At 39.4% G+C, this 11986-nt stretch overlaps 1 protein-coding gene across 2 annotated transcripts in view; it reads right to left on the reverse strand.

Annotated features, from left to right (window-relative positions):
* The window catches only part of BTBD8 (BTB domain containing 8), a 51882-nt gene extending 39928 nt beyond the window's left edge, over positions 1–11954 (reverse strand). Inside the window, exons 1-2 of one of the 2 annotated variants that reach the window (XM_039343512.1) lie at positions 11495–11953; positions 8914–9111 (exon numbers count right to left, since the gene is read on the reverse strand). In XM_039343512.1, coding sequence (XP_039199446.1) covers positions 8914–9111; positions 11495–11640 — 344 coding nt within the window. In that variant the 5' untranslated portion in view covers positions 11641–11953. Of the gene's footprint in view, positions 1–8913; positions 9112–11494 lie in introns of both variants that reach the window. The other variant, XM_039343513.1, reaches the window with a different exon arrangement.
* Positions 11955–11986: the final 32 nt, after the last annotated feature.

The raw sequence follows: 11986 nt of genomic DNA on the forward strand, positions 1-11986 counted from the left end.
ACTGTTTGATATGAGAATTTTAAGATGCTTGTTTTTTTATGAGGTAAAATGACCAAGATTAAAAAAAATCAGTTGGAGTAATTCAGAACAGAATAGATGTTTGAAATTATTTTCTATAGTAAGCTATAAGAAAGAAAGAAATAGTATATAAATTCCAATAGTAATATAGTCACAAAGAAAAAAATATATACCTAACCACTATCGCCTATCAATCTAGTCTTCTAATAATAATAAAAAACTATGTTGCTTGTTTTTCATTTTTTTATTGTCTACTTCTTGTTGCTGTTAGCAAACACAGGAATTAATGGGGTTTTAATGTATTTAAGCCCCTTAAGTTATTTTTTTCCAAATCTGTTCTGAAATTACCTCCAGAAATTTTAAACTGTACACAACACTGAAATGAATTTGTCTGTGTTCACTAGTCAATTCATCAATATTCCAGAAAGTTTTTTGAAATGATTGCCTGGAAATTACAATGCTCTGTAATCATCATTACAGATTGTTTTGTAAATGTTCAAATCTGTTGTAAATGGACATTTTATGATGATTCCTAATCACTATTTTGTGAGAAAGCTATAAATGCTCTGAATCTAAAAAAGTTAAGAGATTCCTGAATTATGTCCTGGTTTGACTAACCATGGCTAATTGAGTAAACCAAAACAGCTAGGCTTCATATAACATAATGTATCAAGCCTCCCCATGTTTTGGCTTAGCACAATACACAAATCCAGTCACAAACACCTACCAGCCTAGCACAGGTCAAATGACACAAAGGTCTAAATTTTGCTGGTCTTGTGGTTAGGGCAATTTGTCAACAAGGATGGCTGGTGGACGTGATAAGAGTAGATTCCCTAGCCCAGTGCTCAGCGAAGAGCAGCCCTTGTACTATATTTCCCTGGTAGGAAACGCAGTGCAACAGTGGCCGCAGCAGGGAAGGGCCAGAGACAACACTTTGAATAAATGAAGTCTTTTCTTTAAATGACTGCTAAAGAGTGTAAAACAATTTCTAACAATCTAAGTTTACATAAATATGAATGTTGTTTTGGAAAGCATAGTATTGATTTCCCAAAAAAAAAAATACTGAATATTTTCTTAAATGTATTACATGTCTATAACTCTTTAAAGTAGCTGTTATCTTCATTCCAAATTGTCCAGCAGCTCTGGAGGACGGCTGCACAATAGCCAACAGCTGTTTTAAAATGTTGAGGTAGATAGTATATTTATGCTTTCAAACCCAAAGCATTGTACTCCGCAACTCTATTATATCTGTGATTAATATATACACATATACACATGTATATGTATGTGTGTGTGTGCACGTGTATGTGTATGGAGATACACACACACACACACATACTTCTTTTGACTGCGGGCATCAGAATTTCATTTTTAATGTGTGCCAGTGTGTTTACAGAAAAAAGTGACAATAAAGGTTATCTTATCGTATCCTAGGGGTAGGGAACCTTGGCTCTTTTATGACTTGTGGACTTTAACTCCCAGAATTCCTGAGTCAGCATGGCTGGTTCAGGAATTCTGGATATTGAAGTCCACAAGTCATAAAAGAGCCAAGGTTCCCTACCCCCGTCCTATCCTATCCTATCCTATCCTATCCTATCCTATTCTTATTCTACCCTATCCTACCCTACCCTACCTTACCTTATTCTACCCTATCCTACCCTACCCTACCTTACTTTATATTCTATTCAGACAAGTGTTTGGAAATACAGGTAGTCCTGGGACTACAACCATCCATTGAACTGTGACTGTTCATATTTACAATGGTCCTGAATCAGGGAGACTTAAATGGATCCTTGAAGTTCCAGCTGTTGCTTGGAACCTGGCTTGCAACTATGACATTGCAACAAGTTGCGATCACAGGATTGTGATTTCCAATGTTCTCTGTCGGCTTAACACAAGCAAAGTCAAAGGGGAAGCCAACAGGAAGTCAGAAGTCATGATCATGAGTTAATGGTCTCAGTTAATGAGCTGTGTGGTCCTCATTTGATGACAATTGGGGCTGCCTGAATAGCCATTGCTAAGTGATGCAATCAGGTGACATCATACTTTATGATTGCATCATTTAGCAGCAGAGTTCCCAGACCCAATTACCACTCTGAGGATTACTTGAAATGCAGTGAACAAAACTTGCTATGTTCCATCTGGATTGTGGCTTCCTATCCTATATATAAGTTTAACATGAGGACAATAAGATATTCTAGCATTTTCATTTTCCTAAGGACATTCCACAGTTTGACATAACCAACACAATCAAGGTTTTTCTATAATCAATTAAATACACATTAACTTCTTGTTAGTATTCTTTAGCTTTCTTAGCTATCTGGTTATCATCTCTTGTTCCTTTGCTTTTTCTCAAACCAGCATCAACATCCAACATCTCCTTTTCCATGTAGGGTCTAATTTGTGATGGACAATCCTAAAGTTATTTTCCTAACAATATGGTGCAATAGTTTGCATACTCTGTTAAGTCTCTATTCTTTGGTAAATTTTCCACATTATTATTATTTTGTTTTATATTTCAATGTTATAGAGTGACTGCCTTTTGGATGGGGTACAAGGTCAACCCAGACAAAATAAAAATGATACATAAAATTAAATATCACTTTGATTTTCCAAGAGGATTTTCCCAAGAAACTTGAATTAGTGCTATAATATTCTCCACTATACTTTAATGAGTAAATTCTTCCCTTATGTCATCTGATAGTTCCACTCTGAACTGGTCAATTTTTCAGCCTATGTCCCAAATTAAAAGCTGAAACTCAGCAGCATACTGAGTGTTTACTCCACCAGAAGTGATGAATATCATGGTTGACAGTTACCTGTTCAACTGAATCTCTGAATTAACTCTCCAGCCTGCTACAAAATTAACATCGTTGTCCAAATGCAGGCTGTTCCGAATCAGAAGGCAGAAGTTGCCCATTTTACAGCTCTTTCAGTCATTGGTGACATTTTAGGAAGAGAACCATGACAATATATGGCTGTTAAAATTCAGAGCGCTTTCTGAGCGAAAAGGGTAGCACCTTTTGAGGTTAATAATTTTATTTGAAGCATAAGGACTTGAGGATGAATTTGATGAAGTTAACTTCACCCATGAATTTTAAATAAAATTGTTAGTCTCAAAAGGTGCTACCAAACTCTTTTTGAATCTCAGCCATTGGACTAATTTAAAATTCTAAGCTAGTTCTGTCCATGGGGATGCCATCTAATTTTAAGGATATCTAGTTCCATTAAGTAAGGAAGGTAGTTCAGTTGCCTGATTTTGTATCATATATATGTTAGGCAAGATTGCTAGTGTTCCCTGAAGGACGGGAGCTACTCCAACCAGTACAGGGTGCTGAAATTAGTCCACAGAACACCAGTGGTGGTAAATTTTGTCCCGTCTGTAGATTTTGTCCCATTTGTCCCTAATCCATCAGTTAGTTTCTCATCTGAACTAATTGGTCCATCTGGTCACTACTTGGCTATAAATCAAAAGCAAGACATTAGCAAACTGTGGCAACAGTTAGTGCAGAGGTCCCTAACCTTTTGGGCATCAGGGATTGGTTACGTGGAGAGAGGTTTTTCTACGGACCGGAGCGGGTGTGGTTTTACGTGCTGCCTGCATGCTGTGTATGGGTCTTTCCTTGTTTGTGTGGACCAGTTGCTGGCATGCCACAGCCCGGTACTGGTCCACGGACTGAGGGTTGGGGACCCCTGAGTTAGTGGGCTCCTTGAAGCTGAGTCACAGCTCTCGAGATGAAGAAGACTCACTTCCCACATTGATAGGAGTAATTATGGTCAATCAAGCTGTCCAGATTCACATCTGAGCTCAGTATTAAATTATGACTCTCTAAATCCCACACGCAGGATTGATTAGTCTGGGCAAAAAATTCTCAGACATGACTTGTCCAGCTTATAAAATGTATTGCTGACAAGAATGAAGCTTCTAACCCAATTGATTGTTCAAACGGTGCTACAAAGACAGACCCTGTATATCTACAACACTCTGCTTCACAATTTAAACTCTAGGCTTTTTCCTCCAAATTCCCAAGTCAATAAATACCTGGCCAGTCTCCTGCTAGGCTTTGGGGACGACTGAGAAAGGCACATAATAGTTCTATTTGGCTTCGGTTTCTGTCTTACCAGTCTCTGCCTATAATTGTATGTGGGAAAGACCTTGGAAGACAGACTTGCAAGATTCTTTTATAAAAAAGCAGAATTAGTTCATCTTGGTGTGCTTCCTGTCTAGACTACCTCTCAAGGTTGATATCAATCTTTCAACTCTGAAAGTACATTTCTGGCCCATTGCCTTTATACCTAAGGAACCATGAGGATCACTTCTGAGGTAATTGCCATACCCACATTCCTTCTGAGGGCTAAGCTGCCTCTTATCCAATCAGTATCTTGGCAGTAGCTCTTTCCAAGGTCATTCCCAAATACCATTACATTGCCCTTTATATAAGAACTTATTTGGATTTATATTTGCTGGATCCACTCAACAGATTTTGGTGACAGCTGAGAATCTAAGTATGACAAGTTTAAGTAAAGGTTAACCTTATAAATTTGCAGAAAGAGTAACTAGTTGCGACCATCATTTCTATCCTGAGAAAAAGGCATTTATTTTCGAAAGTTGCAATATAATAGTTTTTGTTATTTTTTTAAGCAATTCTGAAAGTAGTATGAAGTCCTAAAAATATCCCAAATAAACAATCTCTTTGAGAATACATAGGTATTGGGCTGAATGTTGTTTCAAAAGTATTTTGTGTCTACATTCATAATCATATATGTTTGGTCTGCATTTGAACCTAATAAACATATAACAGACCAGAACATCTAAATAAATATATATAGACACTGTACATAACCTCATCATGCTATTTCCTTTCAGAGTAAGCAACTTGACTGTACAGTCAACAAGGAGGCAGTGAGATGCAATTCAGGATAGGAAATAGGGGGAAACAAGGAAATATAAACAAATCTAGTTTAAACCATATCCTTTATTTATTTATTTATTTAAATTTATTTATTTACTTAAATTTATTTATTTAAATTTAGTAGCTGGCCATAGTACCACAAGGTAAATTCTGGGTGGATTATAATAATAATTTTTATATTTAATATTATAACTTAATTTTATATTATTATAGGGCAGGGGTGTCAAATTCAATTTCATTGAGGGCCGCATCAGCATTGCGGTTGCCCTCGGGGGGCTGGGTGGGTATGGCCAGAATGGGTGCGGCCTATTGAGTGGGCGTAGATGGAGTGGGTATGGCCTACTGGGTGGGCATGGCCAGCTCTACATCATTTGCGTCAAGGGTGCCTGTGGGGGCCTGGGCAGGAGTGGGACAGATCTGAGGTTCTCTGGCAGAAGGGATTGGGACTGGGGCAAGTGCCAAGGCATGGTCCATTTCTTCATTCCTCACAAAGGGTTACACCTCCCCAGCATGCACCCAGGGGACGGGGCCGACACAACAGGGGCTGGTTCCTTGCTGTTTCTAGATGGTCTTGTGGAGCTAAGATTGAATGTGTTTCAGCACAGATGGCCACCACAAAATTGTACATTGGCTCCCGGCCGGCCAAGGCAATGGGGGGCCATTCCCTCACTGTTTCCAGAATGGCTTCGCGGGCCACATGAAACCACTTCGCGGGCCGCATCCGGCCCCCGGGCCTTGTGTTTGACATGTCTGTTATAGGGCAAACCTTCAAGGTGCTGGTCTTCTCCTTTAAAGTCCTATATGGCACAGGGCCAGGATATCTGCAGGAATCCCTTTTCCCTAAGGACATCTACCCCCCCCCAGATTAGATATAGTGGGTGTGCTCCCTTCTCCTAAATATTGCCATCTGATGAAAGTAAGGAAGCGTGCTTTTTCTGTGGCAGACCCTGCCCTACGGAAGACTCTGCCCCTGAAATTCAGCAGGCCTCTACCCTCTTTAAGCTTTGAAGACCAGGCTTTTAGAGGCTTTACTTGATGTCCAGTCTTTGTTGTTTTGAATGATTTAATATGTTTATTTTTATAGTTTTAATATGATTTTATATATTGGTGTAACTTTTGATTGGGAGCTTCCCAGAGTTGGCTAGAAGATGGGTGGCTATCTAAATGTTCCAACAAACAAACAAACAAACAAATCTTACTTGTACCACATCTACTTATCTGGAACAACTTGCCTCCAGAAGTTGTGGATGATCCAACGCTGAAAGTTTTAAGAAGAGATTGGGCAACCATTTGTCTCAAATGGTATAGGGTTTCCTGCCTAAACAGGAGGTTGGACTAGAAGACCTCCAAGGTCCCTTCCAACTCTGTTATTCTATTCTGTTCTATTCTACTCTACTCTACTCTATTTATCATACATCAGTGCTCTTAAAACTTTTTAACTCTACCTTTTTTTAGGATCTCATCAACACTATTGAACCATAATTTTCTCAAACTCCAACTTCCTCTTGACCCATTCACTCTTCCTTTATAAATTGTTTTGTATTTTGACCTTTGTTTACTCTATGTGATCAAACCATCTTACTTTTTTTTGTTGTACTGGTCACCTACTGTGCTACTCAGTCACATTCATAATTAATTAATTCTTGCCCCAGACCAACATGGGTAGTCCGTGGCTTACGATCATAATTGAGCCCAACATTTCTGTTGCTAAGCAAGACATTTGTTAAGTGAGTTTTGCCTCATTTCACAACCTTTCTTGTCACAGCTGTTAAGCGAATCACAGAAGTGCTTATGTTAGTAACACAGGTGTTAAGTGAATCTTGCTTCCCAATTGTCTTTGCTGGTCAGAAGGTCACAAAAGGAGATTGTATGATCCCAGGACACTGCAAACATCACAAATAGAAGTCAGTTGCCAAGCATTTGAATTTTGATCATGAGACCATGGGAATGCTTCAACAATCGAAAGTGAAAAACGGTCATATGTCACTTTTTTCAGTGCCTTGTAACTTTGAACTAAACAAACCGTTATAAGCCGAGGACCACCTGTAGTCTCTTTTTTTACTCTACACACAAGGAATTTCCTTCAAAGTCTATTTTTCCTCTTTGTTTTCTAAACTTCACTTTATCATGCAAATACCCTTAATACACTGCTATGGAGGTTTCTAAGTCAGGAGACGCAACTCATAGCCATTCATACCTTGGTCATGATGGCAATATCTGTCATATTACATACAATATGACAAATGTCATATTTGTAAATGTCTAATGTATGAATATTATTTCCTACAGGGCCTGCACTTTTTCTGCTTTCACTCTCATAGCTTTCCCTCTTTTTCTGATATCCGTTATTTCACATGATCCATTCTGAGGGACACTATCCAGAAATGATCTTTACCGCATTTGGAACTCTCCTCCTTCTTGACTCCTTCACTGATTATCTCAGTCTTTTATATTTTTTATTTATTTATATTTCATATTTCTTAGCCTCCCCTCTCTTTTGTACAATAAAATCATCCATGGTTTTAGATTGAGATCAGCTAGACATATTCCTTAAGAAACAAATTTAAGTTTAAACTTCATTTTCAAAACAGACATATTCTCGTGCAGATAATTATCCAAAGACAACATTCTCACTGATTCTACGTCTCCAAGTATGTCAATCTCTTTGCTTTTTATAGTGTTAACTAACATATTGATTATGAAAACGTAGAAACTAATTATTACTGATTGTTTTTTAAACACATGAATCCAGACAACATGCTGTTTGCTAAATACTAAAGAAAAAAAATCTCTTTGCTTTTCCATTTCTACTCATCCATTTATGTCGTCAAGAAGTGTAATCTTGTCTCCCCCCCCTCCCCCCCAGATTCCATTCACTCAAAATGTTATACTCATCCCTGGTTCTTTCAATCTTACCCTTCACTGGAATGTAACATGTGCACTTATCAGCAATATATGAATTCCTACTTTTATACTACTTGACCAAACTAGGTAAAATAATTCACACCTTCTGACCTACATTTCAGCCCATTTCACTCATAATTTAATCCTCACTTATATATTCAAGCACTGAACTCCACTCACAAGAGTAGACCACTTCCATCTAAATCTTTTACATCATTTCCCCTACCTTTTAAATATTAAACATAAATGTGTGACTTTTGCTTCATTTCTCTGTTGATGCACCTTGCAATTTATTCTACCAACATTTTAAATTATAATTTTTCCTGTGTCGTGTTCATAAACAGATGCAGAATTCTCTCCTAATGGTAAGAATAGTGTTGGTCAATATTGGCACATTAGGGCTAGTATAGCACAGGACATTAGAACAGGGGTCTGTAACCTTGACAACTTTTAAGACGTGTGGACTTCAGCATAGCTGGCTAAGGAATTCTGGGAGCTAAAGTTCACAAGTCTTAAAGACCTATTCAGCTATGCTGTGATCAACAATCAACAATCCTGGAAATTAAAGTCCACGAGTCATAAAAGAGCCAAGGTTGCCTACCCCTGATCTAGACGCCACTCTGTAAGACAATTTATTTTTATCCAAATTTTACCAATTATAAGATGCATTGGAATATAGGTAACAGGATATATTTTCACATTTAAATGTTAATTTTTGGAAAACAGAACTCCAGGAAACTTCAAGACAGGGAAAAACAAACAAAAACATGTGTTTTCATACGCATATGAAGGGTTAGATCAGGGGCCTTCAAACTTGGCCCTTTTATGACTTGTGGTCTTCAACTCCCAGAATTCCTCAGCCAGCGTGCCTGAATGAGGAATTCTGGGAGTTGAAGTCCACAAGTCATAAAAGGGCCAAGTTTGAAGAACTGCTGGGTTAAATCTATCTTTGTGGTAGAAAAAGAATTCTGAACAGTATAAATAGGTGACTGAATTGATTTCTTAACTTTCCGTACAAAATCGCAACTTCATTTTTGAAATGCAATTTAAAATGCAAAAATAATGAGAAGTCACTTACTGCAGGAAAGTTTTAAATTCAGAAGGTTCCAAATATTCCAGATTTAAAGCTTCACAGTTGCTACAAGTATTTAAATGTCTTCCAATAACATGCAGAAAGAAATTTGGAACTCTTGCTAAAAGTACCGCCTTGTGAGCTTTGAAGAGCATATTGCCAACATAGAAAGTGATGTCGGTTTGATATTCTTCTTCAAAAAGTCTGCAATAAAATAAAAATAACTTCACAAATAAGACAAAGGGGTGTGTGTGTGCTTGTGGATTGCAACACATTGCTGCATCTGTCTTGCTGTGATTTACAGGGGCTTACAAATGACATAAAAGGAAAAATAGAAAGAATTAAAAAACACACAAAACCTCAAGCCCAATGACAACAAATTTCATAGCCATAGACACATTGTGGAAAACAGTCCTAGCAGCAACAATATAGCTGTAATCTACTCAAGGAAGGATCCTGCCCGACCATTAATCCCCAATGGTTTTTTGGAACATCTAGTCCTTGATGGCTTTCCTGAATACCAACAAGATTTGATGCGAACCTGACTTCTAATGGTCCACTTGTAGGAGAAAGGATGGCAAAATCTGGGGGCAGAGTGAAAAGGGGGCTCAGCCTAGAATCCCTACAGAGACACAAGCAAATTAAGTCCAACCCTCCTCGAGTGCTGTTCATCCTTATCTAACTCTAACCAGATGCTGACTATTAGTTGAGGGGATTCCTGTGTATAGGCTTTTAGCAATAAATCAACTTAACTGAACTCTCATGTATGGATCTGGTTTTTTGCAGTTGATAGCAGTATTCTAAAGGCAGACAGCTAACAGAAAAAGCACATCCTCATGGATCTTAAGGACAGCAAGGATGGAATTCAAATGGTTCATTCTCAAGTAGATCTTATTAGTCAAGGGAAAACTCTGAGAGATAGTCCCACAGATATCCAGATCCTGAGCTATATAGGGTTTTAAATATGACAACTGGCACCTTGAATTGCATCCAGAAGTCACTGGCAACCAGAGCAGTTCTTATGATGATGGCACTAGTCACACAAAACAGAAAGCACTCTTAACTACTCAACATGGTCTTCTAGGGTAGCCCTGGTAGAATGAGCTAACATCAACTGATGGAAGAGGTGACCAAGGGATGACTGAATAGGGTCTTCTGATTTAGGAATGGTCATGGCTTTGAGGAACCTCCATAGGAAGAAAAAAATTCTAGAGGATTTAATTGAATGTACTTGAATGGTCAAGTGAAGGTCTAAAAATAGTAATTTGGAAGGGGGTTCATGTCTCTAGAACATGGCGGCCTGGGTGGGGGGAAGCTTTCAGGAGGTGTTCAGTTCAGCCTAAGCCAATCTCATCTTCTTCACGCCTTTCAAGTGAGTTATTTTAGATTCTTTATTTTAGATTCTTAAAAGAAATGAAATGGAAAGCGAACAGGCTCCAAAGTCAAGCTCTAACGCATAATCTTTATTTCCAGATATGTTTCTGCCCATGCCCAGAAGCATTCTGAAAAAGTGAAAATGATGGAACAAAATGCCAGAGTTAGGGTAAAGTGATAAAAAGGCTGGTGGGGAGGTAATGCACCAGTCTGCTTATTGGGAAAGTAATATATTATGACTGGTCAGGCTCCTTTCTGGTTATTATCCCCAAATTCCAAACATGTCATAAGTACAAAAAAACCCCACCACCCCTCTTTGGATTTTTGCTCTCATTGTTCCGGAACTGTTAGAGAATAATAGCTTCTATATGAACCAAGCTGTGTATTCTGATGACAATCCAAATGCCTTTTCAGATAGATTGATGAACCAACTGTTCTTCTATATACTATCATATGCCAAATTTCATATAGAAAATCTGCTAGTTTTTCACTCATTAGGCTTTTAACATGGTCAACATTCATCAAATCCTATTGACAGCCATGAAGCTTTGCTGATGAGCTATTTGACTTCTATTGCTGCAGGCTTCACTTCTTAAGGCTGTAAGATGGAAGTGTACTGCTCAGTGTATTTCCAAAGGCCAGTTGCTGGGAAACACACAAAGGAAAGTACTATTAGCTTTTGGTTTGGGGGTTCCCCTGGGTGTCTTGTTTTTAGAGACAGAGACTACTGAGGAATTATCTCCCTTTTGCCTAATGTGGCTCCTGATGCTTTAGCAACAGTTGGTTGCCAAGCAGAGGTAACCTTTGCTTTTCTGTATGGTGGCAGTAGATCCATCTTATCTGAACAAATACTGTTTCAACTACGTAGCATTCTTTTCCTCACGTAGTCTTCAAAATATCACATTTTCTTCCCCAAATAGGGCAAGAGAAGAGAAAGTGAGCTTCTTCGACCAACCCTCCTGTGCTTATAAAAAAATTCAAAGAAAACCCCCGGGGTAGATGTCGTGTTTACTGACTGCACGTGGGAATGCATTTGACTCGGTGGGGGGGGGGCGTTCAACTCTGCGACTCCAAGCAAATCCAGGTTTTCACTTTGCTGCAGTGACAGGCCCACGGTAGGTTTCACAGACTTCCTTTTGTGAAAGGGTCATGTGCAAAACAGCTGGCTCCCCAGTGACAGCCCGGCTTTTTTTTTCTCTTTTTTTTTTTTTACCTTTCCATATCGCGTCTCAGTTGCTCCGCCACCAACTCCTTCAGCCTCCGCCTCTCCGCGGAACCCCTCTCGCCGCCTTTTCTTCCCGATTCTTCCCGGGGACCTCCAGAGCCCTTGGAGACCGAGTCCCCTCCACAACGCGCCATGGCATGAATTAAGAACCAGCCGGCGGTGGGGCGGCATAGGCTCTTTTGGCCTGGAGAGCGGATGAGTCACACCCGTGGCGGGGTTTACTCCCTACGCAGACGGCTCCAACGCCGGCCTTTGAAAGATGTGGGAACCTCCTTTTGCGCTTAATGCTTCCCTTTGTTTCCCTCTTCTAACAACCGCACCGCTTCGTGTTCCCGGCGATCGCGCTTTGCTCGAGCGCGGAATGGCTTGGAACTAGCAGCACTTTCATTAACGCCGGAAACTTGTTCGATCCGAGTCCTGCCGAAGACCATCCCGATTCTTCATTTTCATTGGGTAAAGCGGAGAGCCGTAGGCCAATCG

Source organism: Crotalus tigris, unplaced genomic scaffold (genome assembly GCF_016545835.1).
Source record: "Crotalus tigris isolate CLP2741 ecotype Arizona unplaced genomic scaffold, ASM1654583v1 scf7180000017857.1083437, whole genome shotgun sequence".
Lineage (NCBI taxonomy): Eukaryota > Metazoa > Chordata > Lepidosauria > Squamata > Viperidae > Crotalus > Crotalus tigris.